This window comes from Copidosoma floridanum, unplaced genomic scaffold (assembly GCF_036245765.1).
Source record: "Copidosoma floridanum isolate Cflo_tuat_1 unplaced genomic scaffold, Cflo_Japanese_pri ptg000024l, whole genome shotgun sequence".
NCBI lineage: Eukaryota > Metazoa > Arthropoda > Insecta > Hymenoptera > Encyrtidae > Copidosoma > Copidosoma floridanum.
The window spans coordinates 1,361,663-1,388,041 of NW_028321901.1; the positions used below are offsets into that span (position 1 = coordinate 1,361,663).

Consider the following 26,379-nt stretch of genomic DNA (forward strand, 5'->3'; position numbering starts at 1 on the left):
TATGTATGTCTGTGCTCGTCCCTTCTTCAATGAGGTCAAGCTCCATTCTTAATTAACTTTTGTTATCCCTTTCCCGCTTACGCAGGTCTATTCTTTCGTCTAGTTCTGGCTCACTCTTGCGTTCTTCATGCTTATTACTGCTACGACTGTCATCGTTGTGTGAATCACTTTTCGATTCGGTGCTAGAATTTTGTACTAGGGGCATGTAATGGGCATTCTTGTCGTTATCTTCTAGATGTAAATGGTCGACTTTTTTTTTATCCGTTGCAATATGGTGAGTATAAATATAATTTTCCTGGTTTCATTTGAGGTGTACACACACGTTTTTCTTGGATTCTTGCAAAAATAAAGGTACAGATTCTCCATTTCTATATTTTGTACGTGTCTTTTGTAAATTTTTTGTTGACTCCAGCTCACTAAGCTTTTGCAGGTATTCTTAGCTTTCTAATATCATTCTCAGTTCGTCAGTTAGGAGGTTTGAATTAAATAAAAATATTAAGCTGTGAAATAGGCACTGTTCCAGTGGGTCGTGTGGTGGTCCTGGCACTTTACAAAGTATTTTATGAGTTTGAATTTATTCATTCCTGTCTCTTCGGGTACTATCATTAAGATACGCCAGCCACTTGATCATCATCGCCATTGTGTCTGATAGTGAGTTGTGCTCCTTTACTGTTTGATTCCCCGGTTCTTCAAATTGGACTCGCTTATGAATTCCACATAACGTTGAGTTTGTTTTTTCCCTTTCCTCCTGTGACTCTTTTTCCTTAGGTATGTTTTAATTGGCTCCCACACTTCAATCTTCCTTTCTGGCCTTCCCTCTACATCTCTCCTTCTTACGTCGATTATAACTTGCACCTGCAGTTCGTCTGATCTGCCCTCCAACAAATCGTGTATATCTGGATCCTTGTCCACCTCTGTTGTTAGAGCGAAGTTTGTTTCTGTGCTGTTTGAAAGCTTTCCTGACCTACGTTCTTCCTTCTCCTTGTTTTGTTCCATTTTCTTCGAGACGCTTTTTATTGGCAGCGTCATTGAAAAATTTGGCCTTTGTCTGTTCAATGTATCGAGCTGTCTTTTGCACCACTTTCTTTTTCTTTCCTCGATTGGTACTGCTGCTGGTGTACTCGTCGTTTTAAGTCCCCTTTAAAAACCTGATTCTTTCATAATATTACCTAATTCTCTGTCCGTCATTCCTTGAAAAATAGGAACATCCCGTGCAGTGGCAATCAGTCTCGTAATTTTTTCTTGCCACTTTTTTGCTTCATGATCTGATGTATCCAAACCTGTGAATTCTGTTTCCATGTCACGCTTATTCTCATTCTGTCCCTCAAAGAATTGTTTTTTCCCTTGCACCCTTTTATTATATTTATTAGAACCGTCAGTGAGCGGCTTATTCTCTACATGCTCATACTATAATGGCTCTCCTTCACTCTCTCTTTCCTTCAATCTCTCTCATGCTTGATTGGCTCTCTCCAATATCTCGCTACCTCTGTCTTCGAAAACACCTTTTCCGCATGGTTTGGTATCTTCAGCTACCTCGTCTGCTTCCGTTAACTCTCGAGTATCCCTTATTTCTTCCTAACCTTTCACTTCCTTTGCCTTTTCAGCTGCCAAGCTTGATTGTACTAGCTGCCAGCCCTAATTATCGGGTCCCGTACCATGATTTCCTGATTCACTATTCATTATTATTGGTGTTTCGCAACTTGCAACAATCATATCTTCTCTCATTGAGTTCTGTAATGGAGAACGGTGCCTGCTTTCTTGTATGTGTATCTTACTGACGCTTATGAGATTTCCGTCACTTTGGTCTGACCTCATTCTTCTCGATCACTGGTGTGCTTGTTGATTTCATCCCACGTTGCATTCGGTCCCCCCTTCGTATATAGGCTAATGTGTCATTAACCAGCCCGTGTTAAATGATTTCATCGATTGTTTCGTGTCTATTTCCGTTTTTAAATTGCTAACTATAAAATTAAGCAACCTTATTTTCCTACTGTTTTCCTTATTTTTTTGCTTAATTTTTGTTTTATTTTAATTTTTTTCTTGAATTCAGAGTCTCTTTTACCGTCAGCTCGACCGTCTATTCTCATATCACGTTTATTACCTTTCCATTACTCAAAATTTTATTTTTTTTCTGTACTTTCTTATCTAAATCAGGATAAATGATTTTTCCTTTTTTTGTATTTCCCCGAATACGCTGTTTACAGGTCGCTCGAATTTTGAAAATGCATGCCAGAGGCTTATCGACACCAGCTAGTCCTTCTTTCTCCTGTTCGTCTGCCAGCTGATACAGTTTTTGGCGTAGCCACTCAGTGTTGATTTCTCCCTCTCCTATTACTGGATTTTGAGAGAGTGCATCAGGTGCTTTGTTTGAACTGCCTGGCCAAACAAACTCAAACTACCACATCAAATTCATAGCCTCGTAGTTCCGCCTTCAGCCTGTTGAATCTTATTTAGGGGTTTTTTGACGTATGATAATTTTTTAGTGGCTCATGATCTGTGACCACTGTGAATTTGCGCCCAAATGAGTATGGCCGAAACTGCTCTTTTGCGAACACTACGGCCAACAGTTTCTTATCGTACGTCAGGTAGCGTAATTTGCTTTCTTGGAGGCATCGTGAAGCATATTCACACGGTTTAGTTTTCTTTAGTTCACCTTGGCTTAATATTGCCCGTATTTCGTAATCTGACGTATCCGTTGTAACTATAAGAGGCTCGTCTAGATTAGGTACAACGAGTACCGGCTCACTACATAATGGTTCAACAAGTGTCGTAAAGGCTTGCTCCTGCTTCTCTTCCCATTTAAACTATGTTCCTTTTTCTAAGAGCTTAGAGGGTGGCTAAGCAATTTTTGCGTAATTCTGGATGAATCGTTTGTTGTAGTAGACAAATCTAAGAAACTGTTTAATTTTATTGGCATTAGTAGGTCTCGCGTATTGTCCTTCTGCATCAATTTTCTTTAGATCCATTTTGATTTGCCCATCCCCAACAATATGCCTAAATTTCCGTTTTAGAAATTGGCACTTCTTAGGTTTGATGGTTAAGCTAGCCTCTGGCAAGCGATTTAAAAGGCATATAATGCATCTCGGCAAACACCATTATGTCATCTAGGTGCACCACTATTTCGTACCCTTGTAGACCTGCCAAAGCAAGTGACATTGCTCTAAGAAATGTATTGGGTAAGTCCATACATCCCATTGGCATTTTCTTATACTGATAATGCCCGTCAGGCCCAGAAAATGCTGTTTTATGTGCGCCCTCTTCGTGAATTTCAACCTGAAAAAAGCTTTTTTTTAAATCGATTACTGTGATGCATTGACCTGACGCTGAATGCTCAAGTATGTCGCTCTGGAATGATAAGAGATAGCAGCTTCCTACGGTAATTTCATTGAGCTATCTAAAATCGGTCACTACGAGCTCTTCTCTCTGTCCAGCCCTGAATGCTTGCGCTTAATTTACATGTTAGAACTGTGTAATAGTTTTGATCGTTGGACTATACCTTATTCTAGTGATTTTTCTACTTGTTTCTTCATTTGTTTCCCTTAATTCCAGTGGGTACCTATAGTGCTTCGCCATCTCGGATTCATCCGTTGTAGTCTTGATGTGATGCTTAAATATGTTAGTGGCTTTTAGCGGCTTTCCATCCAGACCAAACACAAAGGAATTATGTTTTTTAAGTTTTCTGACATGTAGTTTTTTCTCTTCCTTACAGCTAGACATGTCGATAAGTTCCATTATTTTTTCTACTGTCGCAATTTTATTTTAATTTAACTTGCCGTAAAAATTATCTTCGGCAGGAATTTTGAGCATCTCAGGCTCTAATTTCATTTTTATGCTTCCTAATTGCAAAATAATTTTCCGGGCACATATGCGGCCAGTATACATTTTAAAAATATACCAACCAATTATACCTGCCACATTTAGAAGGAAGTCACGTGGGACCACATGTCACGTACAAACCAGGCTATTCAGTGGTATGTCTACTATACCTAATGTGCTACGCTCACCGTGCGTAACTCCAACAGTTTTAACTTGGGTCCCTTTGTCAACGAAATTGTCTGGACGAAGGCTATCTTTTTTTACGACTGATATCTCTGCACCCGTATCGGCATAGAATCTTACCTTACCATTTCGTAACCAAGAGCTTTTTATGCGTATTGAGGGGGGGGGTCTTACCAGCTCTAAATATATGTATGGTTCTACAAAAGGGTTTACATCTACTATCTCCTTGCTCTGTCTCTTTTATTTGTAGGCTGTTTTGAAGTGAATTATTTTTGCTCGTCATCCTATCAACGTACACACTCGTTGTCAGTGGTTCTCTTACCTAAGTATTGACGTCATGCAACTTATTTATAAGTTCTCTTGTGGGCTGTGTTAAGCTTGGTGTACTGCTATTGAGCTTCTTTGTTTCTACCTGCGATGGGTATGCACCTTCATGGGTTCCGTTGTGTACACGTATGCCTGCTGCTTTTCTACTACTAAACTTGTTTATCACCTTATTGCCTGTTTGCTGAATGCTCGATGTGTGCTAGTAAAAATTGATAGACCATGTCAAATAGTAAGAGCCGCCCACGAAACTGATCTGCAGCTATACCCTTCAACTTATTCCTTAATGTCCCTATAAAACATCTTTTAAATGGCCACGGAATCGTTGTTTTTCATATATGTACCAACTCTTTAAATAGCGGAAAGTTAATTGGATATCCGGTAAATATTAAGATGCCTCCTGATTCACTATTCACATGAGCTGGTATGTTGTATAGATTTGAGGGCTGCATGAATTTGGCACACCTGGTTGAACCAGATGTTGTTTGATTAGCAGAAATTTTCCATTTAAATTATTGTTCTGCGATGAAAAATCAAATAACTTTGCCCTTTGTTGATATTTTACGCTTTATATTTGTACCTTTGTCAGTTCGTCGATAGGTCAAGAAATACCTAATTGCTTAGTACGTGCAAATCCTCCGTATCCTTGTGCCGTAGACTCTTCAAGAATTCGTCGTGAGTTCTATGGTAATTTTCGTTGAGTATTAAAATTTCTGAGTGTGTTTCCCGCGTGTACTGCCCCATTCCTCATATAAACGCTTATAATCATTGCAGCTCCATATCTCACATCTTTCGAGAATGACTTATCTTCAACGGTATTATCTATATTGAAATTTTCCGGACTCGGCCCTGCTGTTTGTACAGCGGTTAGGGTGACTTTTCCTTTGGTAATAATTGGTCTCACTTTTTTTTAAAGTTATAGCATGAAAAGGCGCTGCTTTTAATTTATTTTTCTGAATCTTTTTGGAATTCCAGGCTATGCTTCAAAAACACGATCAGCCATTCTGACTCTGACTCGTTTCCTGGATACGAGGGAATTTCGTCCTCCCTTACACTTATTACGACACTTTGCACTTCGTCTTAATTTTCCATAATTGGTACTCTAATATTTTTTTTCGTTATCCTTTATTTCCTGCCTGTACGGGATCACCTAAACACTTATAAATTTCTGTACGATTCTTTGTATTACTCTATAATGCACAGTAGGACGAAACGCAAAAAAAGTGTCGAAATTCCCGCTTCAACTGAATTTTGCACCAAAAAGTTATTATTGGGTGTGATATTAGTCGTCTTGAAGTCTCGTTTTATAATTCGTTCTCCTCGCATGTCTGCGTTACTGTATGTATTATGACGGTGGCACGAAGATCGTTGCTGTAGAACTACCCAGCTGCCTATATTTGATTTCCGTGAGAGGTGTGACTAAGAAAAATAAGTTAGTAGTGATTTTTATGTCTTCCACGGGTGCTGAGCACGAACCTGGTATTTATATTGAAAAAAAAATTGTTTAAGCATATTGTTTAAACAACTATAGTTGAAAATTTTTTTTTAAACAACCAATGCTTTTTTTTCATTTTGACATCTTATAACAAATTTGCCATTTATTTTGCAGGAACTAATTGCTTAAAGAATTTGTTTAAGCAAATAGTTGGTGCAAATCGTTAAAACTATAAACACCACCCTATTTCCGAGGTTTTTATGGACTTTCATTACAAATCTATTGTTTATTTTTTAAAACATCAAATTATAAACAATTGTTTTAAACAAATACTAAGTTAGAAGTGCTAAATGAAATTATGTTCATGATTCAACTATGTTTGTTGTAATAAAAATATCATACGTCTATTTCACCAAAACCAATTGCTTTACTAAGTACCTTAAGCAAATAATATGTCAAAAATGCTAACTAAGCTAGCAGTATACTTTTTTTATGGTTTTCATGCTCACTGATCAAGGATTTATCGTGTATATAAAACTTTCACACAGTTTTTGTAGTTGCTTTCTTTAACAACAGCTATTTTATTAAAAATAACATTCAATTTACTACTTGTTGGTAACAAGTCGATGAATAATTGAGTTAGAGTCATTGAGAAATAAATAATAAATATAACGTTTTGCTCGTAATATTGCACAATCTAATACTACTATTGAATTTATGTATGTTTCATAATATTACTATTATCTTAATGATACTGCGATTTGATTTGTAAATGAAATTAATTAGTTGGTTCTTAGAAAAAAACTATCAGAAAAACAGGTAATGCATACTAAAAAATGGTTAATATTTATTGTGATACAAACAACTACTATAACATTTGTACAAATTTTTAAAAACTTATCTGCATAACAAATTACTCAAAATTTAAAGAACCTTACTATCAGTCACGTAAAAAGTCTTGAACATAATTCTTCATCTAAAGATTCTTCTATTTCATTCCTCTCATTAACCAATAAAACATTTCAGTAGTTAAATTTTTTTTTTTTTAACATTTCAAGTTAATGATAACAAGGAATGAGAATTTAAAAGTAGGAGATGAAAAACATTTTCGTTCGTTGCAACGCTGAAATAAGCACACAATATTTTATTACATCATACTTGTTTCCTTTAATTTAATTATAATTTTGTTTATGACAAAATATACAAAGTAAAATTTATTGGATATAATGAAGTGGTACATGTATAATTGCCGATTATTTCTATATCGTAATAAGAAAAGACATGACAATTTTTCATTATAAATTATTGTCATTAAGGTCCATTAATAAGACTCACCAAAAAGTTTGTATGTAACTTGGATGCTGAATAATTTACTTTATTATTGTAAGCTACGTAAATTAAGTTCTTACTACATATCTTCAATATTTTGTTATAGTAACCATAAGTATCAACTAAGTGTATGAGTATTATGAATGTACAAAATAACAAAAAAAATTCTTCAGACAATTAGAAAGTGAAGCTCAAATGTAGATTAGGATAATATCTGAAACGCTAGTCCTATATGTAAATTATGCCTTACCGTTTTTACAAACTTAATTTCCAGATACATCGTTACATTGTACTGAGTATGGCTCATAGTTAGAATAACACTAAAAAAAAGGTCTATTTTATACAGTTAGGATAGCTTACTGTAAGACATCAGCCAATAGTTTTTTTGCACTTGAGGTAATAGCTTCCCAAGAAATAGGCATAAATAATAAAATTAATATCCTGTAGTCAAATAGCGTGAAATTATTTTTAAATTTAAATGTGACACTACCAAATACACGAAGAACAATGTAGATTAGAAAAGACGAATATTTATAGTTTTTCTAACAATGTATTATCTAAATAAAACAAACAACAGTACATTTATTTGAAACCTATTAATTTTTGTGTGGTTAAAACAAACAAAGGTAAGATTTTCTTAAACTAAATACCTACACATTCACCATCATTAATTTGCAGAAAAAATCCTACTTATTGTTGACACTAAGCTTCTTTGATAATTTTTTTTTTCAGATTTTTTACAATTAGCTAACATTATCCCAAAGATACATTTTGTTCCAGGTTAAGGCTAATAAATTTGTCAGTGTTAAATTACAGAAGAAATTCATGTTTTGTTTATTTTGATCGTATAGAAATTAAAAGTTTTAAAGTAAAAATAACGTTGTCTTTTTATTTATCCCATGTTTTGATAAACAGATTTACAAAAAAATTAAAAAATATTGTTATATACCTTCTTTATCCGATAATATCTGACACTAATAGTAAGCTAATTATACACTAGTTGACAGAAGAATATTGATTCTATTCTTCATCTCTTATATTCGGGGAGACTACTACCTCAATATGTATGGTGTAGTGATTCTATTGTTTGCTGTAAGATTGTTTGTCATTTATTTCATTGTATTGCATGAAATTAAGCGCCTGTTTCTGTATTCGTGGTTCAGCAGATTATTTGTCATTTGAAACGTATGGGGTCACATACCTGAGTATTAATGCTTAAATAAATAAATAAATATATGCATAAATAGATATTTGGAGAAACGAATTAATTGATTATGATATCTATTTCTCTGCACAAATTGTCAGTTTTGTGTTTTACTTTTTAATGATGTACCGACCAAGAAATTTTCCTTCTGTAAGGCCTACGAAAAGATTTGATGATCTTGTGGTTATTTTTTAGTGCTTTCTCTGACAGCATTCCTAAATGTAATTATATATATATATATATATATATATATATATATATATGTTAATGTTTACACTTGACTATTGAGCTTAAATGGTAAGGTAATCAATACCGCACGTAAAAAGGGTATTGTGCATTACTGAATGAAATTAATTTTTTTTTTATTATTAAAGCAGTTAAGGGTAACCTGCTTTAAGGCTGTGAGCACTGTTAATTGGAATCGGTCAATTATGTCCTTATAAATGACAAGTTATATACACATACCCTAACACACAAACCCAACACTGCAAGTATTTTTGTATATTCTACACACAATAAAATTTTTTTGATGGAATTAAACGATCTCCTGGATTCTTTAACTTTAAAGCCAGTTAACACTTACATTTTATAATATTAACTTTTCATAATGAATAAGATCATGATAAAAAAAAAAGAATAAAAAAAAAATAATCAATAGAGCTCAATTTTTTTCCAGCAATAGTAAGTATTTTTAAAAAACACTCGTGTCTCGTCAGTCAAGGTAAACCTAGGATCTTTCTAGTTTTATTCGTACGCAATGTTGCGTCTACGCTTATTACTTTTTTTTTTACATTTTTTTAAAAATAATTTTTTTTACATGTAAGTCAACGACGGCTTTGATTCTTGATTACAACATTTTTTTAAATAATAAGGAAAAAGAAGAAACTTAACCTTATTAAAAAAACTCATTCACTTTAATTAGCACAATTAAATTAGAAAAGCCAAATTGAAAAATCCTTTTTTTTTAAACTTAGCTACGATAGGTATTCAGGAAAAAGGCCAAATAAAATAAATTAACTATACATTATAAGTGTAGAAAAAGTAAATAATCTTTTTTTTTCTTTCTTTCGAAACCATTCATTAAACACTTAGCAGAAAGGTTCTTTATTTCAGTACTGCTTTTAGTCCAAAATTAAAAACTTTGATTCTAATTTGGGAGGTTACGTTGCATGCCAAACTTTGAGATCGATGAATCCTCTTTATATTCATAAAAGAGGAAGGTTAAAAAGTCAAACACGTTGTTTGGAGGGAGAAGTACAGGTGTATTACTTGGGAAGTCCCAACCTCGAGCTTAGATTGTAACTTATTACTTTGTAAATATCTTACGTAATAATAGTATAACATTTATTATTTCATAATTGTTTAATATAGGCTTTTATAAGCCATAAAGTAAAAGATACTTAAAAGGACTTCTTGACACTTTTTATTAGAAGTATTACACAGCTCTTTTTTAATAAAATAAAAATTTAACATGGACTAGTGATACATAATACTCTGACTCTTTTTTTGTGTTATACATCACAAGAATGAATTTTTTTGACAAAATTTAAAAATAACTTATTTTCTTTGTTTCAAAAAATTTTTTTCTAGATATAACTGATACAAATAACAATAGCTTATGCTACCATCTGATTTTTTTTCAGGAGTAAAACTTTATGGAACAGGATATTTAGATTCTGCTCAATACACTACTATATGTGGTCAAGTAAACATTGCTCACGCTCCATCTGTAGTAAGTTACCGTTACATAATAGTTTTTTCTTTTTAAAATACAAAATAAATTTTATTACGATTATATTAAAAGGCAGTACAGTAATACTATAATAATTATAATAACAGAAGAGAAATTAAAGATAATTACAAAATAACAATGGTATTAATACTAAATTATAATAAGAATCAGAAATATAGTCGTTTAATAAAGTGTAACTAAAAATTTTTTATTGTATTTGATTATTAATACAAAAATCAGAAGAACTACAGGTAATTTGTTAGGTTGAGGATCATGAAATCATTATAACAAGAGTAAAAAAAATTTCTACAGTTATTACAAAACAATGATATATTACATTTGGTAATGTTCCATTTTTGTTGAATACGGTCCAAAATGTTAAACATGCCCAAGAAAGTATTATTCAAACTCGGAAGTCTATCAGAGTGACAGGTTAAAAAATGTTATAAAGTAAGTTATTTTTTTAGTATAAAACTAAAATAATTTAAAGTAATCTTGTATGGAGATCAAATAGGAAAAAATTTCTCACCTCTGCATCTAGGTATAGTTTAGAATGCGAGATAAGATAAGGGTTCCATATACATCGAAAATTTAAGTGTAATATCTTTTTACATCAAATTAACGAGCTTTATCCTCCACACTTTACAGTAAAGTTGTAATCTTTATTGACGTTTTATTAAAGCTTTCTGTTTTCTTCCAAGAATTTGTTTGAACTCAAAAATTTGCAAAAAAAGCAATTCTGTATATTCTTTGTAAAAGCCAACTGTCAGCTGAAGACATTAATAATTACATGCCCAAGTGGCATACTTGTCTAAATAAACTTATGTATGTTCATAATTCTTTTATAATACACATTAAGTTTTGAACACTAGGAATATCTATTATAAAATGATTATAGAAGTTACTCCTAACATTAAAAATGACAAGAAATTGTTTTTAAATATTAGTATGAATTATTTGAGCAACTAAGACTTCTGCGTTAAAATTTATATATTGTTCACAATAAAAAAGTAAAACATTAATGGGTAAAGTTGTTTCATTTAACATTGCTTCTTACGAAAAGTCATTTACACAAATACAATACAACTTTCTTACAAATGAGGGGACATTCATACAGTTTCATGCAATAAAAAGCCCAGACATTTAGAAAAATTTTAATTATTTCATACGGAGTAAGCAAGCTTACATTTCTCCTGTAGCTGTGTCTGCAAGTGGTGAAAAGTGAGGCAAAGCTGCAGTGCTGATCCCTCTGATTATAAATCTAAGTTATCTTTTGTTCATGAAGCTTAGTTCCCCACATTATAATAATAATTGTAATAGTAATAATAATAATAATAATAACAATAGTAATGATAATAATAACAATGACAATAATAATAACAATAATAATAATAAAAATAATAATAACAATAACAATAATAATAATAATCATAACAATATTATTATTATTATAATGATGATGATAATAATAGTATTATAAAGAATAATTTACTATACGCTAGAATTTAACTGTATAATAATATCGTTGTATATGTTGCCGTACTCGTAGACATTTGTTTTAATATGTTTATTTCTTATGTGTACTTCTTTAAAGTTATATTGGACATAATATTAGAACTCCTTTTGTCTTGTTTGTCTTTTGCTTCTACATTGTTTTCTTTCAAATTTAATGATGACCATTTATTATTGAAAAGAGCTACAATAGTTAATATGAGGACAAAGTTTGACTTATGCCAATGGTTCTTATAACTTTTTAATGTTATGAGTATACATTTTCATACCACCCAGATTATGCATAAGTCACCTTCCATAAATACGTATATACACACACCCTCGCAGATCACGTTCAGCATTATAATTCTGCTTTTTCTTTCATAAAGAACTCGTTTTACGGTAATATCTGTTTGGTAATAAGTTTCTTCTTGTGTCTTAAAACTTCTTAAAATTACAGTTATTGCTCTTTCTATTTCCCCCGTCTAGCCAGATCTTATTATTTAATAAGTAAAGATTCTTATGATTTCTAATTTATTATGTACCTTTAATACACAACAATACTTTTTTGTTTGATAGTACAAGCATTTCATGTCTTTATTCGTATTTTTCATGAATACTATTATTAATTAATTTCTTTACTATTCTTTTTTTAACTACCATAAGCTGTACTTAATCACTACTGTAACTTTTTTTTTGTAAGCTTTTGGTTTACTTTTGTTTTTATGTATATTAAATCATCATCTACATACACATGTATGTGACAACTTCTAACGGTATTCAACAACTGTTTACTGGGTTGTAAAATAATATTGATTGCAAATTTTTTTAATTTGGTGAACAAATTTAATGCAATGGTCTCCTTTTGTTTTGCTTGGGTACTACTTTTTTCTTTAGATTTCTTCTACTTCTTAGTGCAACTTAATGTACTATTTTATCCTCTATGTTTATTGCTTTTATCCTCTACTTGCAGGTCTTCTTATTTTGTATGCACATGTATCCAATATTAATATTTACAATATTATTTATCTTATATCTTCTGCTTTGGCTTATTAATTTTCTGTTAGTTGTTATTTATAGTATTTAATTAGGATCCTTCTGGCTGTATTTGCGTAAATATTTAACATAAAGCTTCAATTCACCTAAGTGTTAGCCAGTATATTCTTGCATTTCTTTATCCTGTGTTTGTTTTATATTTTTTATTCATGTATTTCACCAAAATTCTTTGTAACACCTTTCTCTCTACATAATAAGAAGAGAAAAAATTGTTTGTTTTTTTTTAATGAAATGGTTTTTACGTTTAAAAAAATTTTTTGCTTTCAAATACGGTTTTTGTTAACAAGTCAGTCAAACTTGTTGGTTTCTCCTACATTTTTCGATAATAATGCAAGAAACATTTAAATAACTTTTTTTATATCTGAGTTTATAATGTAGCATTGTACATAGCATAAGGTAAACTTGTTAAATTATTATATGTAACGTTAGCAAAAAGTAACTGTTATTTTAACTAAGATAACTATCATTGAACATTAGGAAGACGTGTTCTAGATAACTCACTCAAGCAGATCAAGCCCATCGGGGGGCTCAAATACGGAAAACTAATACCAACAATTGAACACATTTTTTTGTAGACTTTTTCATTGATATGAATATATTTATTTTCTATAACTTTTGAATTGCAGTGCATTTGTCAAATTAATATCGAAATATGTAAAACCTGGTTTCTTGCGATCTCCCCGAGAACTAGGCGTCTGACGACACGAGGGTTGCATACTTCAGAAACCGTAATAAAAAGGCGAAAAAAATGAGTTTTGTTGGATCCCAATTAGTTCAATTGGTTATACGCAAATGATAAAAAATCAAGTTTTATGGCAATTTTTTCGAGACCCAACAACTTGCGTTCTGCATAATATTATGAGCTAAAACTTTAACTGAAGGTAGAGCAGCCCTTATTATCCACACTCAATCTTTGCTTGATTGGATTTCAACTTTTTGTACACTGCAGTGGAAATAAAAAAAAGATCCTTTTAAAAAACTGCTATAGAAAAGTTTGTTGCCAACATAAGCACATTTTTCGAACGCACTGTTATTTTTCTAAAGTTACTCTACAATACGTTAAAGTTTTATCAGATTAGAATGCAAGTTCCGAAAATGTTAACTACAGAAACATTTAGTTTCTGACTGCAGCGTGGCAGCGTGGGTGGCCCATTTGGCCGCTATAGGCCCAATTCCAGTACAGTTGTCTTATTTTCAACAACTCCGAAGCTTCTCCTACAGAAATTGCAGTGAGTGGCAATGTGATCATTTTACGTTTATAAAGTCGAAAGAATACTACACTCACAGTTGACGAGTCACGCTACGAAAAGTTCGTCAAAACAGGAAACCGATCTGTATTTAAACTCTAAAATCCTCCTTCCTCGAAGCTGCTACTCAGCATTGTCTCAGAGTATACTTGCAAATACAGACGTGGCTAGATAACCCTTAGAATCTCTTCGATTAAGGCTGAAGGAGTACGCCAATTGGTTTAGTGCCCGTTCACAGTAAAGACGAACTATTTTCACCAGATATCATAAATAATATCTCATGTGGGTATGTCAGTGAATACAAAACAACTTGCGTGGTTGTAAAAAGCATAAGTTATTATGTTCAAAATTGAGTCTCTCCTGCCGTGGAGCTACTTGTTCTAACATGGAACCAAACCAGCTAAATGTCCTTGAGGATCCTCTGACAGTAGATTTAGAGGAAAATTTTAATGATGTTCTGGTTGAATAAGGGATACAAGTAGTTGGTGACGATAAGGAAAAACTACGTGGGGAAAAAGAACACGAAGATAAAGAAAAAGATATCGAAGAAAAGGAAATCAGAATTGTAAAGTGTACAGTTATATATAGTACGTAAAGTCGGTAGTGCCGATTTCGACAAAAAAAAAGTATAAAAGTTTCATAAGCTCTTAATAGAAAATAAGAAATCTTTTGTATTATATTCTAATGTGTATTTATGATTTATTATTGTACGTATATTATTGTAATGAAATAAGTGTAATGGTCTTAATAAAAATGAAAAAAAAAAAATTTATAAGAATTTCAAGTTCCTCATCATTTGTCATTATTACCACAAAAACTATTATCAGCAAAGTTATTGTAACAGTGTAGTGCTGTAAACGTTATGCATGCAACTTTTTTTCCAAAGTATTAATTATAGTTTTACTTTATTTTTAGCCCTTTATTAGTAGAATTGGGCCAATAGCGTCTGAATGGGCAGCACCGAATTGTCATACCACTGTTAGAAACTCAATGTTTTTGTTATTAACATTTTCGGCACTTGCACTCATTCAAACTTACTGGAACTTTAACGTATTGTGGACTAACCCTAGACAAATAATAGCGCATTTAAAAACTGTTTGCTAAAAACTTTTTTTATAGCAGTTTTTTGGAAGGATCTTTTTTTAAATTTTTTGCTGTGGAGTGCAAACAGTTTAAATTCCATCAAGCTTAAATTGGGTGTGGATGTTACGGTCTGTAATACCTATATTTAATCTAAATTGTAGCTGATAATATTGTATAGACCACGAGTTATCGAGTTTCCAAAAAATTGCCACAAAAGACAGTTTTTTGCAATTTTCGCATAACCTACTAAATAGATCAGGACTAAAAACAACTTACTCTTTTTTCTTTCTATTGTAGTTTTTTTTTGTGTATAATACTTTGTGCCATCAGACGCGTAGTTTTCCGGTAAGTCACGAAAAACAGTTTTTACAGATTTTAATTTTTTTTTAACAGCCCCGCTGCAACTCAAAAGCTGTAAGAAATTTGTCTGCTTAAGCTAACGCAAAAACCTATAAAAGACACTTTTTTAATGGTTGGTATCAGTTTTTGAGACACCAAAGTTTAATTTTTCCGATTATTACAATTTTCGCATAACCTACTAAGCGGATCGGAACGTAACAAAACTTATTTTAGTCTTGGTATTGCAAATTTTTGCTGAACAATACTTTTTGCCGTCAGGTGAGTAGTTCTCCAGTAAATACTAAGCAACTAGTTTTGACAGATTTTGACAGTTTTTGTGACGGCCGTGCTACAACTAATACATGTACAAAATTACTAATTTATTTTGACGCAAAGAGCTATGAAAAAAATTTTTTACTTTTTGGTATCAACTTTTGGGACGCAAAAGCTAAATCTGCTCGATTAGCACTATAATGTCTTCAATGCAATCCTGAGCGTAATCAAAACTACTAATTAAGATACCTGTTTTAACACATGGTTTGAGCCTAAATAGTAACAAGCTCAGTATTACTTGCAAAAAGAGATATCTTTACAGTTATAATTAGCTGCTTTATTAAAAAGCTCGCTTTTCAACTAGCTCTGACGTTCATTGCAGATTGCCTAATTGCCTAGTTTTTAGGCCCTGAGTAATAATGGCATCATCAATATTTATGTTATAACGTTCGTGTCATATCACTGTACAGCTTTTTTGCCTAAACTCTAAGCGTTCAAAGAAGGACTTTGGTACTTTTCTATGAAAAATATATGATCAAGCTATCTTTAATAAATTATTGGTATCAGGCACGATTGCCATTATAAATGTCAATTTCTTACTATTAATTTGAGATTTTATAATTGTAAGTTTATTGTCTTATGACATCTACTGCAAACCTGTTTTCTACAATATTTTAATAACATGCAATTCTGTAAGTATCTGTGTCTGCTGTTTCATTAGACTTACAGGTCATACCTTAATTATGTAAGGCTTTTTCAAAGAATTTTAACCTCACCCGTTTGTCACGTAATAATCTGTAAGATTTTAAACCCCCCTGCACTTGTTAGTCTTACGTAAGAGAAGAAATTACGCATTATACTTTTACCGTACTCTGCCAAAAGACAGCTTTTTTAAGCTTTTAGGGCCAAAAGCGTCATACTTCTCCTCGGAACGACTCAAACTATTGGCTTATATAATAGTATATTACACCATAATGATAGAAAATATAATAATTTCTCGCAGGTCTAAGTTGTAACCCAAGCTAAAGACTTGTAACAACAAGCCTTTTTGGTGGGTAGGCAGCTTTCAACAGAGAAGGAGAATTAAGGGTGACTGAGGTCGTATTCTGGGGAGTTGACCAGCGCGAGTGGTCGGGATTGAACAGCAGTACACACCCTGTGCTAGAGACTCTAGGCATACAGAGGTAGTGCACTTCTGCTCGAATTCCTTTTCACCACTGGAGTTCGGTGCCGCTGGTGGTTGGTTGGGCAGTGACTCATAGCAATCAAGGAGAGTCCTTCGCCAGTGTATTTGTCAGATTCTCATAGTGGTTGGACAACAATACCACGTTTTTCAGACTATGGTGGCGAGAATGGATGAAATAAGAGTTGACACAGAGCTCTTTGCGTGATCTTACGCATAAGTATTTATTCCAATAAATAATCTTTTTAGCCACTGCCATAGCACGGATTTCGTTGAGCGAGAACCTGGCATAGGCTTGGATCACCTAATCCGGGTGGATCGTTGCAAGAATTGGCGCAGCCCTTCTAATACACTATAAATACTTTTTTACTTGCGATTTTTGCCAGAAACTAGTAGTTGCTACGTAGTGGGCCATAGGTGTTTCTATCAAGCGCAAAGTTTTAAATCGAAGCTGCGCGTGACAATTTAAAAATTTAATTTATGTAAAACGATGAAATAAATTAAAAAGTAGTTATTTTTTTAATTAATAATTAATAAAATAATATTCTAGACGGTAACAGATCTTAATCTCGAATAATTCCTCATTGGTTGTAATTGTTGTCTCCGAAGTTATGTGGTACATTTCTCGACAAAATCACGAAAAAAGTTCTATATTGGCCTTACAAAAAAAATTTTGTATTAACTAACAGGTGTAAGCCTTCACACAGTGGGACAAAACGCAAAAAAAATTGTCTAAATTTTTGCTTCAACTGAATTTTACACCAAAAAATTATTATAAGGTTCGATTTTATTTGTCTCGAAGGCCAGTTGTTGAATCCGTTTTTCTCGAATGTCTAGTTTACTGTATCTATTGTGTAGATGGCACGAAAGTTGTTGCTGTGGCCCTACCGAGCTGCTTATATTTTATTTTCATAAAAGGTGTGATCAGGAAAAAAGGAAGTTGTGGCTTTCATGGTTTTCGAGGGTGCTTAACACAAACCTGGCATTTATTTTGCAAAAAAAAATTTGTTGGTTGTTTCTTGAACATCAACATTTTAAACTAAATACTAAGTCGATAATGTTAAATCAAATATTATTTATATTTTTACTATACTGTTGTTGCTTGGAGATCTTACGTCTATTATGCCAAGACCAATCGCTTCACTAAGTACCTCAAGGAAATATTACGTCAAAAGTTTTGAGAAAAATAGCAGTATACTTTTTTATGGCTTTTCTGCTCGCTGGACACTGAACATTTGTACAAATTTTTACAACTTATCTGCATGACAAATTATTCAAAATTTATGGAACTTCACTATTAGGCACGTTAAAACTCTTGAACATCATTCTTTATCGAAAAAATTTTGTATTACATTCGTCTCATCAACCAATAAACATAGTATTTTAGAAGTTAAATCTTTCTTTATTTTTTTTCAATTTTTTAAGTTAATGATAACAAGGAATGAGAATTTAAAAGTAGGCCTTGTAACATATCTTCGTTTATTGCAACGCTGGAATGAGTTCACAATATTTTATTTTATCATACTAGTTTCCATGAATTAAACTATTATTTTGTTTATATCAGAATTTACAAAGTAAAATTTTATGAATATAATGAAGTGGTACATGTGTAGTTATCTCCTAATTTAATACCATAATAAAAAAGTATAAGACAATTATTCACTATTGTGCAACATCAGTAACATTGTACTGATGTAAATAAAAAATTTAGTTTATGAGATTTGAAATCTCGCGCTTTAGGATATTCTCTTACCTATAAGGGCCAATCATAAGCGTGCGCGCGTCTATTAATACACCAATAGACTCTGTTTATACTTAACTTTGTCCAGCAGCTTGCTGCTACTGCGGTTATCGTCAGTCAGTCTCAAACGCCCTTTTCGATAAGTCGCTTTGCGCTCGTGTTTATAATTTTCACGTGTATCGTTTTGTGTAAGATTTCTGTAACGAAAACGATTCACAATTTCGATTGACACGTAATTTCTCCGTCTGACTAAAAAATTAGTTCTTCTTTCTTTTATCTTGCATGCAAGCAAGTATTGTGACTTGTTAAAGTAGAATTAAATAGCGAGATTTTTTTTTATAATAAACGGCTAAAGTGTTTAAAAGTGTGTTGTGCATTTATTATTGTGTCCTTTTATTACATCCTTTTTTCACGCTCCCCCAAATCTGGCGTGCAATATAAAAAATATACAGTCCACTATCTTACTAAATTTAATTTCGAATAATTATTATCATTTGGATCAATTAAAAATACTTAACAAGAGGTTTGTGTGTGACTTTGATGCGAATGAAATTGCTTTATTCTAGTAAGCTATGTAAATTCAGTTCTTACTACATACATTTAATGTTCTGTTATAATAACTTTAAGTAATGAGGGCGTGGTAGCTCAGTCAGCTAGGTCGTAGATTAGCACGCGGGAGACCGTTGGTCGATTCCCGGCAAGTGCGAGTTTTCGGGCAAGTACCTCTGTGATTTTTTACATGTGCTTTTTCATTACGCAATACTTCACCAGGAGAGCTTAGACGACCTTTTCTTAGCAAAAATTGCCTAATTACCCCTCACTCCCCTCCTGTAATAGAAGGCCTTCCATTTCTTTCCTTGTCCCTTTCCCAAGTGCTAAGTGCCTATGGTAGTGCCCTAATTAAAGGAGCCAGACGTAGAGCACTATAATATGAAAAAAAAAAAAACTACGTATTAACTAAGTATATGTGTATTCTGAATGTACAAAATAACAACAACAAAAAACCAGTGGGTGCTTAGGTACCCAAGTAAGAAGTTATGCTTCTATAAAATTATGAATATAAGTATACCTCGTTTATAACGATATTATACAGTATACCTGTGTTAATTAGGTGTTGTTTCAATAAATTTTCAATATCTAATAACAAAACAATCATGAACAATATTGTATTGCACAATACAATATAAACAATACGGTAGCTGGCCAGTACAAGACTGTGCTCTTCCATCGAATCTTTCAATGGTTTCAAAACAACTTTCTAAGAAAATAAAAAATACTGTTATAAAATAAAAAATCGTGCATCTGTACCCTTTTTGACATGTATAATTTAAAGAATTTTCAACTTAAAACGTAACCTTAAGAAAAAATCACTTCGAATTGGATTTGTAAGAACTATATAAGGCTCTCATTTTTTTTTTTTTGTATGAAAGATTACTATGAGATAAGCCTGTTTTATTTTCAAATATATCTGTAATTTTTTTTTTTTTTTTTTCATTTACAAAAAAAATAGGAGCCAATTATGCGTAAAAAGCGTGTATGTAAGTTCATTCTTATAAGAAAAATAATTTCCAGCATTGCAGCATATATTTGCGCTCCTCCCACCTCTCAAATTTTGAGCTGAACTTTTCCCCCACTAACTATGTGATAAACGTCCTTGAGTCAAAAAAACACCTGAATCACAAAGAAAAAATTTTAAAAAAAGAATACGTAATAAAAATCAATTATTGTTTTTGTAAAGTACGGAAATGTTTTTTTTTCAGTCATGGCAGTTTCAAGAAAATGTAAAAAAAATTTTTATTTAAACTCGTTCATTAAATGTCAAATAAAACCAAATGAATGAATCCACAATGAATAAAAATTTACATTAAAAATAAGTTACGAACTGTAAGGTAAAATGAAGTAATCGATATTTGATGTCATGCTCGCTTATAGCAGAGTAGGTAAAGGGCTCGCCCAGGCTGAAAGAGGATGGAGATTTAAACATCTTTGAAAACTTTTTTTTTTTTTTTTTTTTTTTTAGAAATTGGTTACAAGAAGGAAAATAGTAAAATTCAAAATATGTGGTGTGGTGCGGTGCGATGATATTGTTAAGTGTGGTGCCATGATAATGTTGGGTGGTGTAGGGGGGCCGGAAGTAGGTCAAAAGGGGCGGGGCAAAGGGGGAGAATCAAGCAAAATCCACTTCGGTTACATTTTTTCTCGAGGTCACCAATCTGAAATAGTTGATTTACTCCGTAGGGCAGAACGTGCCTATAGAAGTATAACTTCAAAAAATTTTCAGGAAATCAGAAAATAAAGCTCAAATGTGAATGTGGGTAATTTCTGTAACGCAAGTCCTATACGTAATTTATGCCTTAACGTCTTTAGAAACTTGTTTTCCATATACATTATTACATTGTGCTGAGTATGGCTCAGAGTTCGGGTGACATTGAAAAAAAAAAAAATACATTTTATACAGTTGGAATAGCTTACTGAGACATCAGCCAATAATTTTCATTAACTTGAGGTAATTGATCTCCAAGGAATAAGTATAAATAAGAAAATTGATATCCTTCAGTCAAATAGCATATGATTATTTCCAAATTCATGTGTGATAAATACTATTAGATATACGAGAGACAAGTTAGATTAGAAAAGAGAAATACTTATAATTTTTCTAACGATGTGTTATCTAAATGAAACAAGCAGTAGTACTTTAATCTAAAAACTATTATTTTTTATAAGGTTTAAGCAAACAAAAGAAGAGTTTTCTGGATTCTAACACCTACCAATTAACCATCATTGATTTACAACAAAATCGTAGTTATTGCTGACAATACATTTATTTACTAACATTTTTCTGGATTTTTATAAATAAACTAATATTTAACAAGAGATACATTTTTTTGAAAGTTTACGATAGTAAATATGTCAGTGTTTAATTACAGAGGAAATTCATTTTTTGTTTCTTTCGATTAAATAAAAATTAAAAATTTTTAAATGACAATAATAGTGTTTTCTAATTCACTCCATTAATTGATAAATAGATTACGAAAAAAATTTGAAAAAAGTATCATGTACCTCGTTCATTTGACAGTATCAGATACCAATAATAAGCTAATTACATGCTATTTGACAAAAAGATACTAATTCTATTATCCATACCCTATATTCGGGGAGACAACTACTTTAATGTGTTGCCCAGTGATTTTATTACTTTCTTCAAGATTATTTGTCATTCATTTCATTGTATTACATGGAATTAAGTGCTTGTTTTTGTATTCTTGGTTAGATATTATTAAGAGTTATATGCGCTTTCAATTCTAAGATCACGGTACAAACATCACATTTGATAGAATGAAAGTGACAATTTCAGCATATACGCTGGATGGTGCGAATTTATGGCACCAACTTTGAAGTGATCGCCCCGATCCCCTCAGGTCAGCACAATTACACACCCTGGGTAATGTCATATTTCCGTTCCATGTAAGATATTACATTTTATTGTTATTAATTTATTTCTGGGATTTCATTTCTAAGAATAAAAAAACATTTATAAGCATCAAATACTTGTGGCCCCCCTGTCTGGGCTTCACCTGATACTCACTTAATGAAAAATCGTAGTATGTTGACATAAGATGTACACATTTTTAGTTAAAAATTTTTTATCTATTTTTAACACTTCTTAGAACAAAAAATTCTTTATTATAATCATGATTGTTCGGAATTCGTGCAGTTTATTTGGTAAATTAATATGCTGCAAAAAGTAAAAAAATATCATATTGCTGAAAAGTACTATTCCTTTCTTGCATGGTAAAATAATTGTTGACCCTAAAAGGCCGTTGATTGGTACTTTCTTACGTTATAACAAATCTGTAGAGCTATTTGTCAAAACTTTAAAGGTTCAAAAACTAACAAAAAATGTATAATTAAAAAATGTTTTTTCCAATCTTACAACTTTTTTATCAGAGAAACAAGGTCTTAAAGCCTAATCTCTCTATTGTTTACTACCACAATTAATATAAATATTTATTATTATATTTAAAAATTTGGAAAATGTAAGTGATTATTTTCAGGGTTATGATAAAAACCAGATCCCTGACGTAATGAATTCTTCATTTGTCGATTTTGACGCTGCTGTTTCAATCTCAATAAATGTTCTACGTCAATTTCTTGACGCCTAATGTTGTAAACATTAAAAGCATTTGAAGTTTTCCTTCCAATTTTCCTCTTGCAACTATCGGCATGGCTAAAACTTTTGTGAGCCCTAAACCTGTTTTTTATCAACTTTAATTTTTGTACACACGTCCCCCCACACTTCTTAACGACCTCCTACAGAAACTTAAAATATTACCAAAAAACGTTACAATCATCCTGTTTTTTGACACCCCATACGTCCCCCATAATTCATAACTACCTTTACAAAAAAAGGAAAAATTCTCTACGTTTCTCAGTGATTTTCACCTAACAAAAAATGTGTAAGACTCCTTCCCCCCACATTCCTTCCATATATACCACTTAAAATTTAAGGTGTCTCTATAACAGCACCTTCACAGCCCCCGAAATAATGAGAATATTTTTGTGAATAAATGTTGCAGAAGGGTCCGTAAGGGGTGATTTGCCTAACTCACAGCACCCCCCCATCTCCTCTACACTAACTTCAAACGTATCGTAGATACACATTATCGTAGAATCAATATGGGTTACTTACCCCGACAACCCCCCACACTTCTCACATTAACTTGGAATTTTTTGGGAGATTAGTTCTCAATAGGGCCAAGAGGGGCTAGCCCCTTATCCCCCTTTATAAGAAATTCAGAAGTCTATTTTGATACCTATTATTTTTAAATACGTCAACGCCTCACTTCTAATGTTTAAGAATGTCAGTGTGTTTTTATTCTATCCTACCAGTTTCTGTTAAAATAACAATTGATTTGATTATAAATAAAAAAATTACTAAACAAAGGTTGCTTATGAGGTGGAAAGTCACGTTGGTATATTTAATTACATTACGTTTAAATTTTTCTATATTATACTGTTGGATGTATATTTGGCCCTCGTAACTGAATTCTAACGCATGTGCAATAGCAAGAAGACGAGACGCTGTTACGCTGTATTTCAGCGTCTAATACCTATAGTTTACTCATTTTCATGCGGTCAGTCTGTCGATACGCACTCCCTGCTTTTCGTATTCCCTTATTTCATTTGATTTTGCTTTATTTCAGTTTAGCTTACGATTGTATCCTTGATTGTAAATATTAAAGATAGCATACACTCAAGATAGTGAGAATAATCGTGTTTGTGTTTTATACTAAAAGGGATAGTGTTGTACATTTTATTGCCCGATCACATACTCTCACATCCATACTGCTAACAGGTTATGGGCCTTAAAAGTGTAGTGTGGTTGTGTATTCAAGACCTACGCTAGCCACCATTCTTTTCTCTGTGATCGAGCCCATCTCGCATTTACTCGCATTCATTTACTCGCATTCTTTTTGCCCTCCATGTTTTCTTGCACCCTTTTCTAACAGGCTTTTTACAGGCCATCGACGAGGTGGCATAGAGATTGACATCAGCCACCAGTGAGACCGAGCAGATCGGGGAGGTGACAGCTGGCAGGGTAAGAAAGATTGTGAAAAATTTATAGAAGAAAGAAAGTAAGTAACTGATAATGATACTCATAGTGTCTTTATCGGTCGTTATGTTGACATAATGTGTTTGGTTTTTCGTTATTTCAAAACCAAAATTGTATAAGAGTGGTAATAATAGATGTTATAGATATAAAAAAATATGACAGAAGATAGGATTTGTGGAGTTTAATAAAGCTAGTACTCGGTAATTCGCAAAGGTCAAGAGTCGGCACGTGTCTTCCCTTGCGTGAGGCAGGCTTGCATTGGGGTACGAGGATTTTCATTTAGCTGCTACAGCTAAAGCTACCGCTGAGGGGGACGCGTCAAAGCGGGGAGAGGGACTTTTGTTTTGACCAGAAGTTCGAGGAAGAATAAAGAGCTTGTTCAAGAAAATTTCAGAGCAATCTACGAAGAATTTAAATTGATGTATAAAATCAAGTATGGAAAATTGTAGATAGACCAACTATGAATGTTGAAGTAAGCAAGCCGAACATAATAGATTCCAGTTAAGTCCTAAAGAAGAAGATAGACAAAGATGGAAACCACGACGTTTAAAGTGAGGTTGCTGATTCGTAGGTTTAAAGATAGGAATAAGTACGACTTGCAAGAGACATATGCTCCTGTATCTGGGTTGGCTCTTGTGAGATCGGTAATGTCAACTTTTAATAAATTTAATCTAGAAACTTGTCTACTAGATGTCAAGACAGAATTCATGAATAGTTGAATCAAGGAAGAAATATATAGAGAGTTTTCTGAAGGTCTGCTTGACGAAGATTAACTTAAGAAAAATAAATTACGTTATCTAGAAAAAACCCTTTATAGACTCAAGATCAGCTTGAAGAAATGGGACGAGTGTTTTGTCTGCCTGCACTGAAACTAGTATCAGAAACGCACACCAGTGAAACTTACCTTTACGCATGAAAAGAAAAAGTTAACCTTTTAATCTTGATTCCATCTGTAGATGATATCATGATAGCAAGAAATTGTGTAAGTAAACCAAAAGAAATTAAGATTTGTCTGCAGTCTGACTTTAAGATGTCAGATCTTGGTGAGGTTGGCACTTTTCTAGTTACCACAGTTAAAAGAGATAGAAAACATAATTTAATTTCACTTACGCAAACACCATACTTCAAAAAAGTTCTGGAAAGGTTTGTATTTACCGACTCAAAATCACAAAGAACACCAATGGTGACAGATCAAGCTCTGAATCGGCAAAGAAAAGTCAGAGAAGAATCGGAAGAAACTGGAGAACTGAACAAAACTAAAATTGAAGAAAATACACTTTACAGAGAAGCAGTTGGAAGCCTGCTGTATCTGGCTAATACAGTCAGACCAGACATCACGAACTCTGTAAATGTATTAGGCAGACACCAAATTTGCCCAACTGAAGATGACTAGAGAATGGTCAAACGAGTCCTTCCATATCTGCAACACACCAGAAGTCTGGGATTAACCTACAGAGGCTGGAAAAATAAGCTGAAAGTCCTTTCAGATGCGAGTTTGACAGACTGTAAAGGCCTAATTACGACAGGTGAATACGTCATAAGATTGTATGGCAATACAGTGGCTTGGAAGACGAGAAATCAGAGTTACGTTGCAATTTTAACCTTGAGGCAGAATACGTGGCGATGTGTGATGCAATGCAGGAGCTGATAGGATGGGAACACTCAATCAGCTTAATACTGTCATATATTATGTTGCCTGTGGATCTTTGGTGTGACAACGAAGCCACCAGAGCAAGTGCTAAGATAGATGGTGGCAAAGGACTGAGACATATGACCGAGATCAAGGCTCACCACGTTAAGGAATATGTATCTAGAGCAAAAATAATCATTAAATGGATTCCATTTAAGGAACAACTAGCAGATATTTTTACAAAACCCCTGCCATTTGAACTGCCTAAGAGACTAACAAAAAAAATTTTGAATGTTAATTAGTGTAAATTGCATGATTACTAAACTTCAACTTGAGATAGTAAAATTGATGAATTGATAATAGATGGATAATGATAGTAGACATGCCGATTGATGTATCTCTTTGTGTATGTTTTAGTTCGTCACAACCAACCCCAATGAGTGATCAAGAAGCTGACGTGTTCCACATCTTCAGCTAATTACTTATTTATTTAAGTATGATTACTCAGTGTTAATAATCCAATATGTCTTTCCTTTTTCATTTTATATTGATTTGTTAAAATCAGATATGAACAGGCGGGAGTGTTAGATGTATATTTGGCGCTCGTAACTGAACTCTAATGCATGTGCAATATCAAGAAGACGAGACGCTGTATTTCAGCGTCTAATACCTATAGTTTACTCAGTCTCGCGTGGTCAG

At 32.8% G+C, this 26,379-nt stretch overlaps 1 protein-coding gene across 1 annotated transcript in view; it reads left to right on the top strand.

The window, feature by feature from the left end:
* Positions 1–26,379, top strand: part of LOC106637206 (Talin_middle and talin-RS domain-containing protein rhea) — a 912,483-nt gene that overhangs the window by 291,495 nt on the left and 594,609 nt on the right. The window contains exon 6 of the mRNA XM_089595075.1: positions 9,935–10,023. Coding sequence (XP_089451201.1) covers positions 9,935–10,023 — 89 coding nt within the window. The remainder of the gene's footprint in view (positions 1–9,934; positions 10,024–26,379) is intronic.